At 37.1% G+C, this 22,779-nt stretch overlaps 2 protein-coding genes across 7 annotated transcripts in view; one reads left to right on the top strand and one right to left on the bottom strand.

Moving 5' to 3' along the window:
• Positions 1 to 11,229, top strand: part of LOC123755316 (dnaJ homolog subfamily C member 27) — a 128,271-nt gene extending 117,042 nt beyond the window's left edge. For all 6 annotated transcript variants that reach the window (XM_069327860.1, XM_069327861.1, XM_069327859.1 and 3 more), the window contains 4 exons: positions 640 to 758; positions 2,825 to 2,996; positions 3,581 to 3,738; positions 9,344 to 11,229. In XM_069327860.1, coding sequence (XP_069183961.1) covers positions 640 to 758; positions 2,825 to 2,996; positions 3,581 to 3,738; positions 9,344 to 9,488 — 594 coding nt within the window. In that variant the 3' untranslated portion in view covers positions 9,489 to 11,229. The remainder of the gene's footprint in view (positions 1 to 639; positions 759 to 2,824; positions 2,997 to 3,580; positions 3,739 to 9,343) is intronic.
• Positions 11,223 to 18,885, bottom strand: LOC123755550 (beta-1,3-galactosyltransferase 2-like). The gene is made up of 3 exons (XM_045738311.2): positions 17,949 to 18,885; positions 14,766 to 14,951; positions 11,223 to 13,732 (listed from the first exon to the last, which is right to left on the bottom strand). Exons 1-3 carry the CDS (start codon positions 18,419 to 18,421, stop codon positions 13,432 to 13,434), a joined length of 960 nt encoding a protein of 319 aa, XP_045594267.2. The 5' UTR covers positions 18,422 to 18,885; the 3' UTR covers positions 11,223 to 13,431.
• Positions 18,886 to 22,779: the final 3,894 nt, after the last annotated feature.

The raw sequence follows: 22,779 nt of genomic DNA, 5'->3' as shown, positions 1-22,779 counted from the left end.
GAACATTCACAGAAACTCATATTTTAGATTACATGGATAGTGAAGTATGAACCCCCAAATTATATCTCAAGATGTGATAGAGGAAATATCATGCATCAAGGAGTTTATTTGTAATGTTAAAGACTTTTTAATTTAATTGACTTGTTAAGCTCCTTATATAATGTGAACAAGACATTAGGTACTGGAGTGTATTATCTTTGTACAAAAAGATATAATTATGAACACGATTATTAAGCAAACTCCTAAAATAAGGGTTTATTTTGTTAATATTACCATAACTGACATGAACTGCTGCAAAGCATTTCTCCAATTCAGTAAATTAGTTACAGATAAAGGTCATTTGAACTGCAAGTTCAACTTAATTGCTGAATATATAGTGAACAAATCTCTCATTTGATACAAAATTGTTTATAGAGCTTTAGAATCAGAGACCTCTAGCATGAAAATATCATAAGTCAGAACACTTAAGATATATTGTACTAGCATGTGTTACGGTAAAATATAATCTTCAAACCATTGTTCTCATACCGGGGACAATGTACCTTTCTCTTGCACAGTAAGGACCTATAAACTATTGTACTGTACTTTACAACAATAAAATACAAAAAATTCATGTAGTATATTACTTATGTTTTGCAGGTTAGATGTGAATTCTATCGAGATATGCAAGGAATAATGTTAACGTACGATGTGACTGACAGATCATCGTTCATTGCTCTGGATGCCTGGCTGGCTGAACTAAGACATAATCTGGGAGCGTAAGTATTTATTACTGTACAAATGTTTTGGTGCTTTGTTTTTATTTTCCCTGCCTTTAACAGTAGAGTATTTTATGTAGTCTGTTTTAAGTTAGAGAGATTATTTCTAGTAATTAATATACAGTACTTAAAATTGTTCATGCAAGATTTTAATATAACATATAGACCAGAAGTGCAAATTTTCTTCCCATAATTTTGGTACAGTACCTGCTAACGGATTAGGTTACAGAGAATAAGTCAGTATAGCATGGCTAAAAACAAATAACCCAACTCACATGTGCGTCTTGGCTCTGACTTGATGAGCGTTCAGGACGGGCTGTAACGTTTTCACTTCTCTGTACTGTAATTTCATGTGTGCGGGGTTCGGTTATTTATTAGTTTAGATTATTAAATTTCTTCATTAATCAAGATATTTTACATCTAATTTTGTTTAAACTAATATGAGCTGTTGGATAAGCAATTTGATCTGTGTGTTGTGGAATAATATTTTAAGCTAAAACATGTGTTGGGTTTGTAAATCTGGTATCATCAAGTACAGTATCCTTCTTTTCCATTTTTAAGTGTAAGTTAGAGTACTATTTACCTTTCAAATAGAGTTTGCAGTTGAATTACAGTACTTCTGAAAGGAAAGTGTGGGTAAACATTACCACAATACAACCTTTTTTAGTGGAAATATTTTCTAATCAGTAGTATATTTGTATATTCCATCAAAAATTATACAATTTTAACTGGGTGATCTCTGCTAGCTTCCCTAATACCTTGGTTGATTCCCTGATAAGCTCTACCTGAACTGTGCTCAGTGTATTTCAACAGTTTCATTATAAAAGAGCAAATATAATGGTTAAGAAAGTGGTTTTTAGGAAATTCTGAGATCAGATGATGTGCTTTAGTCATTGGAACGTTTACTGTAAATTACTTGTGATGCCTTTTATATTCTAAAGTTAATAAACCCAACAATTTTTGCTTTGTTTTGAATCTTTCATTGTCATTTGTTAAGTAGTAGAACAAACTTGAGCAGGTGTGCCTTTTAAATTTGTATCTTTCTTTTATAATGCATGTGATTTATAATTTTGTTTATAAATGTGTGCCTAAAAGCTATTACCCTTGACAAGCAGCTTGGCGATGGAGGGAACCTGATGTTTACGCAGTCTACATGCTGAAATGAAGGTTTGTACCGAGTTAATCTTTTTTTGTTAATTATAAATACAAGCTTTGATTCCAGTGTATTCCAAAGCCAGGAATAAAATAAATACTAGGTATCTTTTAGCCCCTCGGTTTCCTATAAGCTTCTGAAAAGCATTTTTGTAATAAATAAAATAACTAAAGGTTATGTGCTACAGTATATTACAGTATATTACAGTACTCTTAATTTCATTACAATTAAATTTCATTGGAAGATTTTACTATATATTAAATATTTATTTAATGAATACATTGAACAATGACAAAGTTAATCCCAGGCATTAGAAACCTTCCTTATGAAGAGAGGTAAAGCAAGATTAATTTGCTGTCTAGAAAGGCAGAGTAAGGAGTGACAAGACATAAGTAAACATATGGACAAAAGGGTATAAACAAAGGGGGATATTGATAAATACATTGACACAAAATAGAATATGAAACAGTAGTTACATATTAGATTAGTTTAGATTCAGGAAAGACCTGGGTAAATATTGTTTTGAGAATAGTGTTTATTTATGAATCAAATTAAGTCCTGAGTAACACAATAAACGTGGTATTGCTGAAGTGTTTCAGGTAAAGGTTTGACTTATCCACTGTATATATGAATGAATTTGGTTGGGTATAAATAGGAGCTGCCTCACATGGGGCCAGTAATACACCTGCAGTTTCCTTTATTATGTTTTTAAATACAATCATTCAGATGTTGCAAGTGGCTCCTATTAAGTAACATTTTTGCAGGTATGCAAGAGAGTGTCTACATGTAACCAGCTCTCTGAGAATGGGAGCTCTTAGAGGAAATAGGATGTTAATGTAGGTAGAGAGATGGTTAAATATATTAACTGGTAATACTAGTTTAGTGGTTTATAACTGCCTCACTTTTTTTTCAGATCTAATGAGTGGAATTTAGCAGTTGTAGTGTGTGGCACAAGAACAGACACTGGTGGGACGGGTGGCCGTCAAGTGTCGGAAGCTGATGGTCGGAGCTGGGCTGAAAAACACAGCTTTTCTCATGTACTGACTTCTGCTGCTCTAGGCAATGGAATTACGCAAGCCTTTCATGTAGGTTGATTTGAAGGTTTGAAAGTGGGAGAATTGGGAAAGGGAGATAAAGATGAAAAGTCAAAGTGAGTGAGAATATGAGCAAGAAAGGTAAATACTGCAAATTGATCATGCAGATTTTCAAAACAAAGATTGGATTTGCAACATTGTAGGTTACTAAATCTTTTTATTTGAAGTTAATGTATATGTCCAATACTGCTTTACTACTGAAATCTTTGTCATGCAATATTTTGTAAACACACATTTTTACTTCAGTTGATCTCATCATGTGAGCTTTTCTCGTAGTTGATATGGTTTTTAGATAAGTATGGTACAGCACTGTATATACCGTTTATGACAATGTATAGAATATTTTACTGCTTGTTTTTTGGACAGCCTCTGGTGGCTCCCTGAAGCTATCTTGCTGAGATGACTTCCTTGTATTAAGTCACATTAACCATATTGATATACAGTACACACATTTCTTTTTCCAATCTGCCTTTGCTTCAGTTCTTTAAGCATCATTATTTTCTTAGCAAGGATTTTCATTTTATGACAATTTTGATAAAATCAAGTTGGGTTACAGCATTTGTTTTAATTTTCAGACATTGTTTGTACAAGCACTACAAATGAAAGATGGTTTGCGGCAGCAAGGAGCAGCAACGGGTGCTATTGATCCAGATGTTGTTCAAGCTATTCATCGTTTAACCCATGCAATAGATGATTTTGATAAGATGGGAATAAGTCGACGCTCAATTTCAAGGTATTTATTTAATAAACATCTATAAGTTAATTATCATCATATACACTGGCCCTCTTTATCCAGGTACCATATGACCTAATAACCGAACACCTATGAGCATGATCACTTTCTTTCCTGCAATTCTCCAAAATTAGGTCAAAGTACAATACAGTATAGTTTTTGCCTAAAATAATCTACTACAGACTCTTAAGCAGTGACCAGGCAGTATCCAGACATTAGTAGTCTTCCATATCTAATAATAATTAATAATAATAATATGATGATGTGATGATGATGACCAAACCACACACCAGAAGATGGAGACGACGATGTTTCGGTCCGTCTTGGACCATTATCAAGTCGATTGTGATGGGATCAAGTTGTTGTTGTTTTAGATTCAGTCTGTTTACGGGCTGTGGTTAGCCCATAGTGGACTTAACTGACACAGGAGTGGGGCTGTATGTGTGGGATCGAGGGAGGCAAATTTTGCAATATACACTTTTTAAATTTTTTAGCAAGAATCATAAAAATATTGGGTTTATATTTGGAATGTTTTAAAACCAGACCAACTTTACACTCAAATTAATGAATGCTAGCATTTATTTGAATATTGGGACCCTGTGGGTGTGCCGAGTGAGCTAAATTTTCCATAATTTTGGGTTCTTTTTTGTTTTTGTTTTTTACCATTAACATAATTATATTTTTTAGCTTATTTAAATACACAAGTAAAAATCCTGTGTTGCAATATAATACACAGTGTATTTACCAAAAGTTTATGAGGACAATGTTGATATTCTTTTTATAAAGAAATAAATATATATTAATATTGTAAGAGGTTACAATGAGTAATTTCTTAAACTATTGGCAATATTGTGTTAAAAAGTTTATAATGGTTTCTTGTCATCAAGGACAGGAAGGAGGCCTATTATAGTTAATAAGATATCTCTAGGCCAACTTCTGGACCCCCCCTTTTTTTTGTGTGTTAAGGAAACAAACAGTGTAGACTGTGTGGAAGATAGATTGGAACTGTTAGTCTTGATTTGACTTAATTTGAAAAGATATGCTGAACATTTGATCTGATGTTGTGTGATTGGCAAGTGATTGTGTGTCATGGCGTAGTGGTAAAACATTCGCTTGGCGCTTCACAAGCACTTTGACTTAGGTTCATATCCTGGCCGGGGAAGACTTATTTGGCGCCAATCCTTAGCTGTAGCCTCTGTTTACCCAGTAGTGACTGGGTACCTGGTTGTTAAACGAAATGGCGGGTCGTATTCTGGGGGAAATCAGAATTAAGGACTTGCCCGAAATGCTAAGCGTGCTAGTGGCTGTACAAGAATATAAGAACTCTTGTACATATATATATATATAGAAAAAATAAATAAATAAATAAATATATTGGGTTGTTTACACACTTGGTGGTCTCAAGGACGTTAAGCCATTGATGCTAAATATAGGGTGGCTCAGTGTTGTCCTGTCTCTTCTTACATTATATTATTTTTTTATAACTTTCTTGTGGACTGTGTCAATTTTTCTTCACATAGTAGTATGAGTGGAGGACCTCAGACGATGGCATTTTTTTTTTTTTTACCTGCGGGATATTAAAATGGCTCAGAGTGTGCACATAGCCCCTACACTGAAGTGTAGGGTCGAGTGCTGGGAGTTGATAAAGCACTTGTTAGGTAGGATTCAATGCTGCTGTTATCTACTATGGCTTCTGCTGATGAAGATAATGTTTGTTTCCAGATGACTAAATGTGAAATCTTGGCAGCATTTTTGGCCTCTTTAAATTTTTGTATGGAGAGGTTTTTGATGTTCAACATGCAATACAAAGATCATCTTTTCAGTAGACCCTTGTTCCTTTTTATTTCTTGCTATTCTGCATTGCTGTTTTTCTATTCCATGGCAATAATGTTGGGCTTGCTCATACTTGCTGTTTTCTCAACATTATGAACCTTCTCTGTGGATGGTTTTGATAACTAAATTTTGTGTGAAGCTCTACTCTACCTTGAGCTGGGTTTATTACAAAATTTTGCCTGTAGTCTCTCCCCATGCTATCAATGTGTATGCTGCATTGTTGCATTGTCTCTTAGATTGTTGACAGTCTACTCAAATGGCCTTGGTTTAGTTTGGAATTCGAGTGGCTTGATAAGCCCTCTAATGGACCATGAAGGCATCAATGACCTTTTATCGACATTTACTTAGCTCCTGATAAACTCCAGGCTCCTTGCTAATTTTTTAATTGTTAAGCTGTTTTTTGCTAGAAAGTTCCTGAATTCTTTCAGAACAATACTAATTGCAACACATTATCTTGAATTTGGCATCCATGATCGCTTTGAAGATATCCTGGTTGATAAGGCTTGAGACTCGCAGGACAAACAAACAATGAGGGCTGTGGGTGAGAGTGGGCATTGGAGGTTGTGTTGCAGGTGGCATGGAAGTCGGCTTTGAGCTAGTAGACCTTCTGACCAGGCTGTCATAATAGTTTTGGGCACTTGGAAAGTCTTGTATATATATATATATATATATATATATATATATATATATTTAAAAAATCCACGGGTTCTCTGTAGCAGAGAGATTTGTTGACAAAAACCGATTATTATTAACCTTTAAAGTTCAATTGTTGTCATATGTTGAATCCCTTGGTCAATTTAGTTATGATTTTCTGGGTTTAGTACTGTATTATAGCTTGATTTTTATACAAATGATGTAAATGTGGTTATGACATCTGTATGGATGTAATATAGTGTATGGAAATAAACTGTGAAATGAGTAATGTCCTCAGACAATTTCTCACTAAAAATTTGGATGAAACAAGGGGCTGTTTTAGTCCGTTAATGTTAGCTGTGATAAATTGTTGAGAGTTAAAAGCCAGTTGTCACATGTATGACATTTAATGTGCCTCATAATATTCAAAAGTCTTAAAGATTCAATGTGGATGTCATTCAACACTAGAGATCCCTGGCGATCGTTTGCCATATTTGGAAAAAATCTCAGAAGCCTTTGCTTCCTTTCCTGGAACTACTGTAGTAAAAAAAAAAAAAGGCACCAAGTCAGGTGCATCAACATCCATTGAATGATGCCCCATGGTAAAAACCACTGATGCCATGTAAAATTTTAAGAATTTATATAAACTTGGAAGATCTTAGTGATAAAGAAAAATCTATTGCAATTGCTGTATTTAAAATGAAAATTGTTTCTCAAAATTTGACATTCTCAATATTTCTTCACCACACTATGGGTAAACTAAAAGGATTAGAAGTTTTTTTTAATTTTCCCACCTATTGGTAGGAAATGTTCCATGATGTAGAAAGGAAAAAGAATTTTGTTATGCTTGCCAGAAAATTGGCTCAATTTAGGGTATGCAATTAGAGGGTTAATCTGTACCAGTAATAGGTTTAAATGTTACATAGTTGTAGACGTTACATTGCAAGCCCATCTGCAATGTACATATGTGTAGATAAATAATCAACTCAAAAAATGCATAATGTGAACTAAATAAATGAAGTCACAAGCTTAAAAACCATTCAACTTATTAAATTATTTGAGTCCTTATTGTTTTGCATGAAATTTTTCATTCTACAAGAACAATTCTTTTTTGCATTGGCAGAATAGCACTTTTGATGATAGTCACTCTTTGAGGGTTAAGGTATTTAATTACCTTACAGATAAGTAATTATTTACAATTCAGACTGTAAGTACAGATAAGTACCCAGAGCTTTGCAACAAGAGGCACTGCAATTATTCACTTTGTATAAACCCTCGGCACATCGCTGTCACCAACTTCTGGTCAGACAGTTTTTCTTCACTGATTCAGTATTTTCTATTAATATTTCAAATGCTGGGGCTTTAATAGCAGTGGATATGCAACTGGAAGATTGAAGAACACGTAACATAAAATGCACACACATAATTAACTCGCAGCTTCAGTCACATTCATCAGGATGGCAGTATTTGCCTCTGTCTGTATGGTGAATAAGATGGTAGTTCCCATAAATACCCAAAGAAAGAACAGATAAAGTACCTGCACACTCTTTTTAAGGAATAATATGCTAAAATAAGTATAATCTTCCTCATCCCCCCCCCCCCCTTTCCATTCATGTTTGGTAAAGCAACAACTCCGTGATACCCTCCAGTCGCCTCCTCACCACTGACAATGTGTTGTTCTGTATACACCAACTTTGCATTACTTTATGTGGAGTAATTCATTAATTTTGTTGTATTTCTTCTTAGTACTGTCTTAGTACCATTTTGACATTAAGGTACATTTTGAATTCCTGTGAAATTATTTTTGGTGCTGAAGCATGTCGATAGATCAAACAGTGAATGCTTGTTGTATAAGGGTTTACCTTGTTCACAAATTTAAATTCTGAACGACTGATCACCAGGACTGGTGTGCTGTCAGTCATGCATGCATGTGCACATTGCTCAATGATAGTTCATTGGAAGTCACCATTCTGAATGTACTATGATGTTAGCACAAGTACCTTAAGTGGATACAATTGACTACCAATTGCCTGGTAAACCTACTTGTAGGTGCTCAATTTATTTTTGCAACCACAGCAGTCTCATATCGTTTGTCGTCTCAAATTTTGCTCAACAGTGTTCCTTGGAAGAAGTGCAGATTCTATTTTGACATCTTCTTTTTCTTCAATCATGCAACAAAACATAGGAATTGTGTTCATTGTGTTCTTCCAATAGAGATGAATCTGATTTTTTTGTGATTGTGTGAGATTTCTTTTCCTTTGTAATCCATAATGATACCACATTGATATGCATGATGCAAGGAGTCCTGCTTGAAAATATTGGTTTAACTGGACAGATTAATCAAGATATACTCTCTTTGCTCTGCATTTCATCCTTTTGAAAAAGACAGCATCATTCTTATACAGTATTTAAATTTGGAAATATCATCAAAATAGCTTTAGAGATAATTATTTCAACTATGTATTGTAAGTCACTAAAGTCAAATAATAATGATCAGGAAACTGTTTAAGGGTGTCCAGTCTTCACACATCAGGTACTGTACTGCCTTAATTTCTCATTAGTTTAATGACAATTTTGGACTAACAGTTTTATCTTGTATGACATTAAAGTTTTGTGAACCTTTTGTTTCGCTTTAGATGTCTTACATATTTGTACATGTAAAACCTGTATATTTGAAGTATTTTGTATGTTATTCTACTCTTCAGGTGATAGTTTTCTTTTCCAAGTGGTGACCGATATTGGTTCTGGCTGACAAATAGGAACTTTACCTTATAAAGTGTGACAATTCATTCTTCTTTGTCACACCGTATCTTTGCCTCATCATCATCTTCATCTCATTAAACTAACCTTGATTTTGCTGGAATATGCTTCCCCACACTTGTCACTTATTCACCTAGCATAGTTATTCTGTCACTGCACACACTAATAAACTTTATGAAGTAGAAAGTTGCACTTCGTATTTCCGTAACATTTCTCACATTACTTGCATATGATGGTTTTATATGCAAATTTCTTAAAATAAGGTTATGAGGTTATGAGTGGTAGCTTAAGTTTATCAAGGTATGAGAAATACTTTTAACTTGTTACAAATAGATTAAGTAAAAAGAATCATGAAATTAATGTAATTCTTGTGACTTAGGGATGAAGTGAACAAAGCATATCGGCGATTAGCAGCGCTAGTTCATCCCGATAAGTGCAAGGCACCTGGAGCCGAAGAAGCCTTTAAGGCGCTTACACAGGCAAGAAATAACCTTCTCAAGATTATGACAGAAACTACAGTGTAACTGCTTAGGAAATGGAAATATAGTGCAAATATTGTTGAAATAAGTTTTAATCTATCATTTAAGATTTTTCAATAAAATGTGTCAAAGCATTTTTAAATGAGAGTTTTTGAAGATTTTAATAAATATAAAAGATACTTTGAAAACAGCAACTGATACCCTGTTTATTATATTTAATGTATTTTTAAGTTAGCATCCTGTACGTTACGTCATCCTAGTGTAAGATAACAACTTGTGAATTAAGGTATCTTTGCTTTATTTAAATACATTGTGAAGATGATTACAATTTTTTTATTGCATATTAAATTGCACCTCCGTCCAACACTTAAATATGAGCGAGTTTTGGATGTACAGAAGTGTATGATTAGTTTATATAGACAAGGAGATAAAATATTTCCGAGTTGAGAAGCCAGATCGTGAGCAAATACATAAAGTGTACAGGTGGAATAGGTGGCTGCATTGCATGAAGTACTGTACTAATAATGTATTTTTCTGAAGAGCAGGTTATTATACATTTTGTTGGAAAACAATTCTACTGTATTGCAAACTTAAAGAATTTTGTTTTCTATAAAATGAGTCAATTTGGAATATACATCATAAGAAAACAAATTTTGACCAGACATAAAAGTAGAAAGTGGTTGAGAGAGGAATAAAATAGTTCATGTACGCAAGATGGCAAGTGTTAGTAGATGGTAGATGGTAGAAGAGTTATTGCTTGAAGTATAAAGCATACCAGGGTACCTGATGAGTGGTTGTCTTGGTTATATGGCAACTTTATTTTTTTTTTATCTTCCTAAGTAGCAAATATTCTGCAAGTAAAGTAATTATGGTAAAGTTAGAAGCACTGTAAATTAATCTAGTTTTATTCTACGGTGTGGCTGTTCAATTAATAAAATACCAGCTTTGTAGTTGGTTTTGAATGAGTTTTATTTATAGATAATTGGTACAATTGGTATGTTATTTATCAATTGGTAACATCTGAGTGGTATTGGTGAAGGTATCAGCAGACCTCTCCTGATCATGTGTTGTTTTATAACAAGATGAATAACAAGATAATTTTTTAGTTAATTCTAATGTTGACTGATAATGTTTGGGCACTATAAATGTGATTTGGTCAGCAGGGGTTATCTTAAGATGATTTCGGGCTTAACGTCCCCGCGGCCCGGTACTCGACCAGGCCTTGGGGATGCGGGAATTTGTTGATCCATTCTTCAATTTGGCCAACTTTGTTATTAGAGGAATTATACCAGGCCAGCATTGCAACACAATATATTTACCAGTCATATTAATACAATATCAAGCTAACTTGAAGTCTTTATCTAGATTTATTCTAGAACAAGAAAACAAAAGGGGCATTTGTACATATTTATTTACATTAATTATTTTAATGAATGATTAGGCTTACAGGGCATTCTTCAAAATATTTAGTCATCCTTCAATTTGTCCTGTTGACTGACGTTGCATAAGGTAATGAAATATGTATAATTATGTACATGATATTTTCATGTATATAACATGAAAACATGAGCATGATAGAATTGAAGAACATGATATTTTCACCAATATAATATAAACTTTTGATATAAAAATATTTGTTTTAATTGGAATGCAAAGGTTGCAAATGTAGTGGAATTACAAATAATATCCTCTATACACATCTTGTATAACCTGGGGCTCTTTTTGGATATATCTTGTATGATGTATATGTATTGTATACTTAATTAAAATATATGTTCAGTAATAATGTGTTATCATTGTACTAATCTAATGTTTAAGTTTGTTTTAAAATGGTGTACTTCTTTTTGTTTAGGAATAATATATCGTAACCATTTTCATTTATTAGCCTAAAGTTTGATTTTTAATTTCATAAATTTTATGAGGATTTAAATATATGTTAGTTGCATATGTGTGTATTCTAGTTAATGAAAATGGATGAAAGTTGAGAGCACTGTGTTTATTGTGGAATAGTTGTAGATATGTAGTTAATACCACAGAGTAGTGAAAAACATTATTAACCCATTGACCAGTAATGGCTAACGTTATTAACCAATAGATTAATGAATTCCAGTAAGAGCTGTACACCCGTACAGTATGTGCAATTCCAAAAGTAAAGAATCGACAGTAATTTGACGAGCTTCTTTGCAAATGGTTTTTAATATAGGTAAAAATCAAATATTAAGTTAATATTAATTCAATTAGGATTTCACTTTCATGATCTGAAATTTGCGTCAATATTTATTCCTTAATTTTCATGTTTTTTTCCACATCATGCTGAATGTTAATAGAACTGACTACAAAAATGATACAAGGTGGGGTTCAGTAATATTTTTCTGGTCAATATTCTTGGGTGTGGTGCCACAGGTGCTAGAATTTCTCTGATTAATACCTTTTTATGTATAATATTAAGATTTGTGTTCCTATTGGATAATATTAGTCAGACGTGTGTCGGTTTTCCTTCAATTTATGGATTAGATTTTGTTTCCCTTTGTTGGGAACAGAAGGCCTGTTATAGCTAAATGAGGTCCCCCCCTAGGCCAATGACTGACCTTTGCTAGGACCCAATCCAACAATTGTCAAACTATGGCAAACCTATTTACTTCTAGGTGAACAAAGCCATCAGGTGAAAGAAAACATCTCTGCCCTGCCATTGTAATTGAATCCCCAGACTTTTGGGTTCTACTGTAATTCATTTGCATTGACCACTGTTAGTAAAACTGTCACAATCTTATTTTGAGCACTGAACAACAAAAATAGTTGTAAGACTTATGAACATTGTCAGTGCGGCATCCCAAGATTGGCGCTTACATTGATGCCTTTAAAACTTTCCTGGAGATAAAGAACATCTGGGTGGATTTTATACCAGAAGCCATGTCAGTAAATTTGCTTCCTTCCATTTCTACATCTAGGAGAATCCTGTCAGTTGATTCCATTACCGAGCATTGTTACTTTGGTTTCTTTAAATGCTGTGAAGATTTACTTTTATACCTGTTACTTTGTGACAGTACATATACATTTTGTAATTTGTTGTTACCCCACAAGATTGACAGACATCCAGCATCTCGTTCTCTTATCTTCACAACTCAATTTGTTGAAGATGGAATATTAGCAATAAGGTCATGCACACATGGCCACTCCTATGCACGAACAATACATTCCTATACATAGTGGAACATGAACAAGGGGGTCACAGGTGGAAACTTAGTATCCAAATGAGCCACAGACACATTAGAAAGAATTTTTTCAGTGTCAGAGTAGTTAACAACTGGAATGCACTAGGAAGTGATGTGGTGGAGGCTGACTCAATACACAGTTTCAAATCTGTATATCAGTTGAATGACAGTTGAGAGGCGGGACCAAAGAGACGAAGCTCAATCCCGCAAGCACAATTAGGTGAGTACACAAATGCTCTAAAAGTCACTGAGTTGCATGCAAGCATCTGACTCACTTTTTGGGGCAGTATGCCACTCACCACTTGCAAAACAGCTGACACTGAATCAACAATTACAGGTATTCATGATATAAACTTCATACTGGTCATTAAATTTTCAAATATTCACAAATACTGCTTATTTAATTTTAAGATACTGTACTTTATTAATACAAGAAGAAAATATGTCTCTCCTGTAAATCTATCTTCGTGGAAGGACATGTAATTCAAATACTGTAATCACATTTAGATTACAGTATTGTATTTGTGTTTGTAAAATGTACAATTCAGCACAGTACTATTTAAATACAATTAGTAAGATTGATTGATTGATTAGATTGAACGGTGTTCATGAATGATAATTATTTTGAGAAAGAAAGGCTTATAAAGAAATCGGCATGGTGGGTGGCACGGAGAAAAATGTTCATTAGAAGGAATGGACCTGCCATTGATAACTTTTTCAGTGTACTGCAGGTAAATAATAATACTGTATATATTTCTGCTTTTATGCATGTTTTGCTATGGCTCTAATACGGTTTTATTATTTATGTAAGATAAAAAGCCTCTATTTTTAAGAATTTTGTTCCACACTTTGCTGGATGCTCCTTGCCCTAAATGCTCTTCTAATTCTAGTATCATGAGGTCAGTATTTTCAAATGATTTTTTCCAAAATCTTGGGCGCCATGGAAAACGATTGGCTATGTTGTCTATCGCATTGCTCCATTTTAGTTTTTGAGGGATAAGTCCAGTGTAATAGACATCCTCCATTCTGAAGGGATGAGTCTTGTTGGCTGCACCATACAGATGTGCTACCAGTCTTCTGTAAAACAAATTAAAATGTTAAATAACTACTTGAGAGAGTACAGTACTGTACATTTTATAAAATGTGGCACTGCTTAATTAAAGAAGTGTTACTGGTGCACAACCTATGAATGATTTTGGTATATACTGCTGGCAGTTCTTGATCAGTCAGTTACTAAGAGTAGGTGATTCTTGATGCAGGATCACACGCTCGTCTTTATTCTTGCTCTACATGAGACATTGACCACACTGATGGAGTAAAGGAATAATTTTATAAGTGATATAGATCAGAAGTTCCTAAATGGGTCCATGGTGAGATGAGAGAAAGCAGTGCAATACAGTATAATTGTACAAAATTCTACATTGTTTGTTTTTGTCAGTACTAACAGGTAACTTTTATATACAAATTTGTTTAATGATTGTAAACATGTGTGGTTGTAGTTGCAAATCCACACTTCACACACATGAAGTGTGGGAAAATAATTTTTAGTTTGGGATACTAGGCTAAGGCTCATTGTACTTGGGGGGGGGGGGGGGGTTCTTGGTAAGATAAAGTTTTCAGATCCCCTGGGATAGATGACTAGGCCCCATCCTGTGGCTTCCTAGGTTCCTGCAGTTTTGCACTTGTGACTTCTTTCTGTGGGAGTATATCAAATTCTTTGCTAAAAATCCTAAAACCAGCAATTAAAAAATAAGAATAAGATGCATGTAGTTTACACACCGTTAGTGTCCGCACCTATTTGTGCCTGCAGGATCGAGCATTGACTCTTGGATCCCGCCATTCTAGCCATTGGTTGTTTACAGCAGTGACTCCGGTCATATTTCCCTATCATATCTAGTTTTAAAAAGATACTTGCTGGGTGTAGCAAAAAGACGTTTGCTGTCAGTAATTGCGCATACACTGTAACATAGAGGATAATGCATGATTATAATTATCCATTTATCAATATGCACATTCCTGATTTAGCTTTTTCAGGCCACAATTCGGTTGTAGAAGAGAAATATAAAGAATTGGTTTGGAGTATGTAGTGTCCCTGTAGCATGGACATTACCTTGGGATAATATAGCCAGGACCATAGCAGTAAGCTGGGTAATATTTGTGGGGGTACTCATCAAGGCTCACTCTCCACTTGACTTGTTGACAAGTTTGGCGACATGGGGGAGATGGATTTTTTGTCTTCCTGCATATGAAGTGGTTTCTACTGTAGTTTGTTTTCTCATCATATTCCTTTAGAAATCTGCAAGGGAGGAATTAATGTAGGTAAAGTAATGTAGGACTGAGAACAGGAGTTATAAACCCTCTCACTCACAGGGTTATAAACCCTGTTGGTGAATATAAAATATGGAATATTTGAATATAAAATATGGTAGACGGTTCCATATAAAATATGGAACTGCCTACCTGCTGAAGCCGCCTGCTTCCTGTCCTTGTCGAGGCCAGTAGGGTTAATGGCCCTTGGGTAAATCAGGTGTTCATCATTGTGGCCATTAAGTATTTTTTAAAAGAAAAAGGACACCTGGGCCAGGATTCATCAAGCATTTGTGTGTGCACTTATGACACCTGTACATCTTTCCTTGATCATGGTGTCTAAAGCTGTGTTTGCTAAACAGTTTATGAGCTTTGAAATGCTGTGAGGTTGTTCTCGACCCAAGGTTGTTTAATCAAGTTATAGACAACCTTATGGCACTTCAGAGCTCATGAATTGTTCATACAAGTACAAAGCAAGCTGCCATGACTGAGAAAAGCTATACAAATTTTGTAAGTGGAAACTAGGTGCTTGATAAATCCTGGTTTGGAACAGGATTTATCAAGCAACAAAGGTATGCATGTTATTCATTCAGTATATTTAGGTTTCATATAACACCAAACACATGTAGGTCTTGCCACAACCATTATTAACCTGAGGATCACCATCTCTTGTGGCCTTGATGGGGACAACAAGCTGGCAGCTTGTCGAGATCTCCCATTTTTCCTAACTGATTTTATCCAGTCCTTCAAGAATCGTATGTAGAGATGTCTATTAGCATTCCAGATCATATGATTTAGCCAGTCAAAGCACACTGACATAGACTAAAATTTCAGGAAAAGCTAACCCTTAAACTGATCCCATTGTCTCCCGGTGATTGGATGATTGGATGATTGAGTGCATTGTAACATTATCCATTTTTAGATGACTAGTAATCATTCAGATAAAAAAAAATCAGCATGTCTCAACATCAATGTTGGGCAGCTGCTGTTGTTTTAGATTCAGTTACTTGGAACATAAAGTTCCAAGCAGCACGGGCTATGGTAAGCCGTCGTACTTACCTGGCACAGGAGATTGGCCGAATGTGTTGAGCAGCATTCTTGTATCCACCGTTATGTCTGATGCATCCATCTCAAGCTCTTGTCTTCAGGCATGCACATCTACATGAGCATTCCCTGACTAAGTGCAAGGTTGGCAACATATTGCAGGCCCTAGAGTAACTTGGTGATTAGAAACAAATATCAAGCAGTGAACCTGGTTACAACTTGCGAGAATGGAAGTAAAGAGCCACACCGTGACAAGCTGTGTAGTGGGGCAACGCACTCGGAGGAATCATCCATGGTGCCCGTTACAGCAGATGATGTGCAGCAGGAAACAGAATCTGATTAAAATAGCTCATTTCCTGGCTTTAGTTTGTATGTTTAAGCCGGGCATCCTGTCTTTACAGGATCGTCATGATCTTTACTACCTTGTCTACCTCGCACCGTCCCCTGCAACGTACCAACTCCCATTTGTGTCTTGCTTTGAACACTGCTCGTCATGGACCAGTTTGCTCTTGCCGCCTTCCTTTCCCTACAAGGGTGGCTCATCTGCAAGATTTTCAGGTCACATTGGCCACATCTCTTCTCGTGTTCCTGCTTTGCCCCAATGAATGGTCCTGCTTGTGGAATTTTGGGACACTGTCCCACATGCTGACAGCATATACTTAACAAACTATTTCGAAAAGCCATTTTCTTTGACACTTTTCCCTCTTACATTCCATTGCTCTGTTCACATATGGGTCTTAGTCTACCGACGGTGTTGGTTACTCCATTGTTCTTCCCAATTTACACCTATATGCCTTCTCTCAGAGACTAGCATCTTCACAGCAGAACTTTATGCAATTTTGTATGCTCTTAATCCCTGCTTTCTCTGTGTCAGTGTTCCATTGTTAATGTGATTGACTCTCACATTGCCCATATGGTTCTGGAGTCTTTTAACCTAATGCATCCTGTATTGGTCGAAATCCAATATTGGCTCTCTATATAAATATAAAAGTCGAATATGGGTTCCCAACCATATTGGAGTTGTCTCAAACTTGTAGACACCGCCACCAAGGAGGCCATTCGTGCTGGCACCGTTTCCCAGAAAGGGATTCCTACCAGGTCATTCATTCTGCAGTCTTTGACAAGGAACGGGGTCGCTGGTTTTACATGTAATAAACTGCATACAGTTAAAAAGTGGCGATTCTCGTTGGCCTTCCTCTTATCACCATAATAAGTGATGGGAAACGGTTTTGGCTAGGTAACATATCGGTCACAAACACTTAACTCGGTCATTTATTGGAACATTATCCTGCTCCTTTTTGTCTGAACTTCATTATCCCACTTACAGTTGTGCACCTCTTGTAGAACGTCTCGATTTTCATGATTATAGGGCTTGGTTTCCTAATTTCCCTCAGGGTCATTTACCCCTTGATAGAATCCTTGGTGAGTCTGATACCTTTGATAACACTTACTTTATGTTCATTTTTTCTTGCATTGACATCTTGAATGATATCAAGTGCCTTTTTTTAGTATTCAGCAACACAGACTGGGCTACATAGCCTTTATGGCTTCGTGTCTTCTTTTGATAATTATTTACTTACCTGTTTTTATCTCTGCATCAACGGAAGGACAAGTGTAAGGGAATTCTGCACATTCATGGTTATCAAGGTAATGATAATGGTGTGCAAAAATAAAAGAAATTCATAATTTTAGGAATAAATATGCCATTGTACCGATCCTTGTGTTCAGTAGTTGTGTCATATGACTGATATCTTCGCCTCTTCTGAGGACAGTGAGATCCCTGACACAGGTTGTGCACCAAATTGTTTTACTATTCTATGGGCTAATTTTATTGACGCTGTGTCAGTAGATGTCTATCACACACCAGTTCAATGCAGTTAATGAATAATATTTGAATATAAAAATTATTAGGAGTTAAATACAATAAATGTGTCTCACTCACCTGTTGAGCTCAAATGTGTTCACCAAAACATCTGAGTCACTTTTAAGTACCCAGACAGGTGTTGGGCAGAAGTTGATGATCCAATGTAGGGCACCCAGAATCTTGAAGGTGAAGTTATTGTACGTGTCCAAAAAGCTGAACTGTATGATGTCATGGTACCTGTGACTTTCTTCCTTCAAGTCGGCCATTATCTTAGGGTTTGTGACGGCACCTGTCAGGAAGACAGTCTTGATTCCTGTTATGTTATGCCAGGCCTGGTTTGCCCAGAGGCTCCTGATGCGGTTCCTGGTCTTCTCCTCCCAGGCTCCAATACCGACAGTGTTGATGACATACAAGTTACTGTCATGGTTGCAGAGTTGTGGTTCATTAATTAAGTACTGGAATGGAATATCATCACTGGCAGGTGAAATATTTTGTGAGGTGGTTGTGCCCCTTGGCTCTGTTTTCACACTATTGCTGCTGGAGATGGTCATGTGGTGAGTAGTTGATTCCGGAAGGTATGGTGCTCGTTGTTGGACCAAGTGAAGGTATCTTCTGTCTAAGGTCACCAGAATTACGAGAGAGAGAGCCAAGGCAAAGATGAGCCCTCTGACGAGGACGCGCCTAGGGTGGAGCGATGAAGTCAGACCTTGTGGGAAGACATAATTTGTAGTGAAGGTGATATACTGTACATTAAATTACCAAGCAAAAAGCGCTGAGATGGTAAAGCATGCATACAAATACCCACACCCCTAACTCGCAGCCCACTCACTCTCTCGCACTCTCTCGCACTCTCTTGCTCTCTCTTGCTCTCTCTTGCTCTCTCTCGTTCTCTCTCTCGCTCTCTCGTTCTCTCTCTCGTTCTCTCTCTCGTTCTCTCTCGTTCTCTCTCGTTCTCTCTCGTTCTCTCTCTCGCTCTCTCTCTCGCTCTCTCTCTCGCTCTCTCGCTCTCTCTCTCGCTCTCTCTCTCGCTCTCTCTCTCGCTCTCTCTCTCGCTCTCTCTCGCTCTCTCTCTCTCGCTCTCTCTCTCTCGCTCTCTCTCTCTCTCGCTCTCTCTCTCTCTCGCTCTCTCTCTCTCTCGCTCTCTCTCTCGCTCTCTCTCTCTCGCTCTCTCTCGCTCTCTCTCGCTCTCTCTCGCTCTCTCTCGCTCTCTCTCTCTCGCTCTCTCTCGCTCTCTCTCTCTCGCTCTCTCTCTCGCTTTCTCTCGCTCTCTCTCGCTCTCTCTCTCGCTTCTCTCGCTCGCTCTCTCTCGCTCTCTCTCGCTCTCTCTCTCGCTTTCTCTCGCTCTCTCTCTCGCTTTCTCTCGCTCGCTCTCTCTCGCTCGCTCTCTCTCGCTCTCTCTCGCTCTCTCTCGCTCTCTCTCGCTCTCTCTCTCTCGCTCTCTCTTTCTTTCTTTCCCCCCATTTTCTCCCTTCCTTCCCTCCCTTGATTTTTGTTTGTTACCGCTGGAGGCGGCTAGGTTATTGTTCACCCCATACTCATCCTGTGAGCGGTAGCGCAAAAGCATTACAGAGGGCACAAAAGGTCTTTATCAGACCTCATCTTAGATTATTACATAAACAATTTCATCTATCCTTCACACCTTATAGTTACAATGTCAGCTAGTTACAGAGAAAGTGCTATTACAAGAGCTACATATTTACAGTAAGTCATCATACATTAATGGTAGGTCTTATCGCTAATACATAATAGTTTGACCAATGGGGATATTACAGAGTCATAGGGGAGCTTCTGTTTATTATTAATCCTCACAATACACTACTTGTTTCTGAATCTCATGTCGTTCATCTACTGGAAGCGAAATGTGGGTACAGTGCAAGGATTTCAGGTAATTTATCCATGGTAATAAGATAGGTTGCCATATCATTCAGAGTGAGCTTAGATTTATCTCTAAAAGGCTCAATTTTACTACAATCCAAGATATAGTGTTCGAGTGTATGTCCCTGTCTTTGTCCACACACTTTACTTCATCTAGATCCCTATACAAGCCGAACTGCTAGAGATACTTGTAGCCAAGTCTTATACGAGCTGTGACAACATCTGTTAGTCTACTGACTTTGTTACTTGCCCCATACACATGTTTTACTTCACACATTTCATTGTGATGAACAATGGACCTGCTAGTTCCAGTTTGCACAGTTCTACTTTCTTCAAATTCATCCAGGAGTTCTCGTCTAATGACACTTTTAAGGGACCTATTTGGTAACTCAAGATTCCGTTCAATACTGTCTTTATTTACTGCAGCCTTAGCAAGGGCGTCAACTTTGTCATGTTCCTGCATGCTAATGTGAGAAGGAATCCACAACATTTTTATATTTACCCTCTTGCAAAGTATTCTTATATATCTACGTCTAACTTCCAAGACAAGCACGTTATTACTTGATTGCAAACTGTTTATTGATAGTAGTGAGGAGCAATTCTTCCCTCTCTCCTTTCCTTTCCTTCCTGTCTTCCTGCCTGCCTCCTTCCCTTCCCTTCCCTTCCCTTCCCTTCCCTTCCCTTCCCTTCCCTTCCCTTCCCTTCCCTTCCCTTCCCTTCCCTTCCCTTCCCTTCCCTTCAACCTTGCTTTGCTCGCTCGTTCGATGCTGACTGTTCAGATAAGGCAACACTACTGTACAGGAAGGTCATGACCGTTACTGCTGTCGCTACGTTGGGCGCTCCCTACAACACCCTCACTCCCTCGTGTCCCCCTGTGACCCTCACCCCTCCTGTGGGGCCCTCTTCCCTTTCACCACCTTACTTTTTTTGAGTACAAATACATTTTAGATTATTTTGTTTACAGAATTGAATTTTTTTGTTGGCGGATTTGGATTTTTTGTTAGCGGATTTGGATTTTTTTGTTGGCAGAGCTGGATTTTTTGTTGGTGGATTTGAAATTTATAGTGTAACACTAGAAATGTGTTTGAATGATATTCACAAACAACAGTCAGTCAGACAGAATATTTGAGAACACCAGGCGGGCTGGCCTTAGTAATTAAGGGATATCACCTTTTAGAAGTAATGACCACAGATTGACCAAGGGTCAGGTCAGGTCAGGTCAGGTGACCTTGCCTTCTGCAAAGCCGATAATTGCAGACGGCTGGCTGGGGTGTATCCTTCAGGCGCACCGCTGCCTAGGGTTTTAGGTAGAGAGCCTGAGGCTATCTTACTGGTGGGCGGGGTTTAGCTTCAAGATTTCCCATAAATACCCAGGGGAACTGTACATTCGACAACATTAGACAAACCAGATAGAAACACAGCGGATCGACGGTCGAGCTGGAGCGAGCCCACAGCCAGCCCTGCCAGGCCAGATTCACGAAAGCACTTACGCAAACAAAAACGAACCTGTACACCTTTTCTCAAATATTTGGCGGCTTTGTTTACAATTATTAAACAGTTAATAAGCTCCGAAGCACCAGGAGGCTGTTTATAACAATAACAACAGTTGAATGGGAAGATTTCATGCTTGTAAACTGTTTAATAAATGTAACCAAAGCCGTCAAAGATTGAGGAAAGATGTACACGTTCGTAAGTGCTTGCGTAACTGCTTCGTGAATCTGGCCCCTGGATCTCAGGGTGGGTAGGGAGACTGACTGTCAAACGAGCCCCCCACCCCCTCCTCTCTATCTTAACCTAGTCTCCGTCCCTCGGGGAGTTAGGTTAGGTTAGGTTAGAACTTAAGGTGACGTATTTGTGTTTCCCAAACTTTGGTGTTGTGTGATTAACAGGGACAGACAGTCGTAATGTTCTCAAATTCTTGAGTAATGACTCGCATTGTATTGAAATCTTGACATAGTGAACATTAAGTTGAATTGTTGAATTATGATACTTATCATGTTAAATATAATTGATGAATTTATTGTTCAAATTGTCTTTAATTTTGTTCCCTAGAGCTTTGTGTGTTGAGGCGAGAGAGCCTCTGAGTTTACTGACTTTAAGATTTTAAACGCATGAAAATAGTATGAGTGGAAATCAAGTTGATCGTTTTATGTACTGTACCGGAACAGCTGATCGAGATTATAAATTATCTAAGGTTTTCTTGGCAGACCTTATGTGCCAGGTTAATTTGGACCTTGGTCCTGGTAAATTTGTAGGTATGGAAGTTACTTTATGACTTCATCTTCCTACGAGATTCCTTGGGTACTAGAATTTCCTAGCCTAATTCTATCGATTTTACATAGAGGACTCGGTGTGGTCAATTATTACTGTCGAGAATAGTTCTGGGTCTACAGTGGGTTCAGGGGCTTGGTCGCTGTGATGTGCCGGTTTAGGCTGCTGACCGCTGATTATCCACTGAGTCATAGAAACATGTCGGCTGATATTAATTGTACCAGATTCAACCTGGGTTTATTTAGTCAGTTTTTTTTCTCCTGTATGCCTGTTGCTGGAGAATTAATTTCAGCTGATGGTTTAAATTTATTAATATTGATCGTTAGCAGGCATAGGCTTGTTCAGGTTTAAAATTTTACTTGCAAGTAGATAGTCTCCTTCTGATTTGAGCAAATTCATGCCCAGTTGTTTAACATGACCAGTAATAAACTGGTAATAGTAGTCTGCTCCAGCTAGTAGATTTACATCAATAAGGCGGTCAGACATTAATTTGTTGTCAGACAATTTAACTCCAATTTTTTGGTAGGAATCTGGCTATGTTCCCTAGACCCTTAATACTTTAGGTTAAATGGGATTTGATCTAATACTGTGGCCTAGACAGACCTAATATAACCACCTATGCTTACTAGTGGTTGTACTACTGTATATTCTTGGGGTCCTCTATTTATCGTGAACCCTAAGAGGTTTAATTTTACCTGTGTTACTGGTTTTAATTTAAGTGCCTCTGCCGCTCTCTTGGTAATGAAGGTTTTCTGGGACCCTT

Source organism: Procambarus clarkii, chromosome 20 (assembly GCF_040958095.1).
Source record: "Procambarus clarkii isolate CNS0578487 chromosome 20, FALCON_Pclarkii_2.0, whole genome shotgun sequence".
NCBI classification, from domain to species: domain Eukaryota; kingdom Metazoa; phylum Arthropoda; class Malacostraca; order Decapoda; family Cambaridae; genus Procambarus; species Procambarus clarkii.
Note: the sequence above shows the minus strand (reverse complement) of the source record. Positions and strands in the feature narration are given on the sequence as shown.

Coding starts and splice junctions, on each gene's coding strand:
- LOC123755550 (XM_045738311.2), bottom strand. CDS start 18,421: ATGACCATCTCCAGCAGCAATAGTGTGAAAACAGAGCCAAGGGGCACA. Junction 14,952..17,948: donor AACACATTTGAGCTCAACAG/GTGAGTGAGACA, acceptor CCTCCCTTGCAG/ATTTCTAAAGGAATATGATG. Junction 13,733..14,765: donor CCTGGCTATATTATCCCAAG/GTAATGTCCATG, acceptor TTTGTTTTACAG/AAGACTGGTAGCACATCTGT.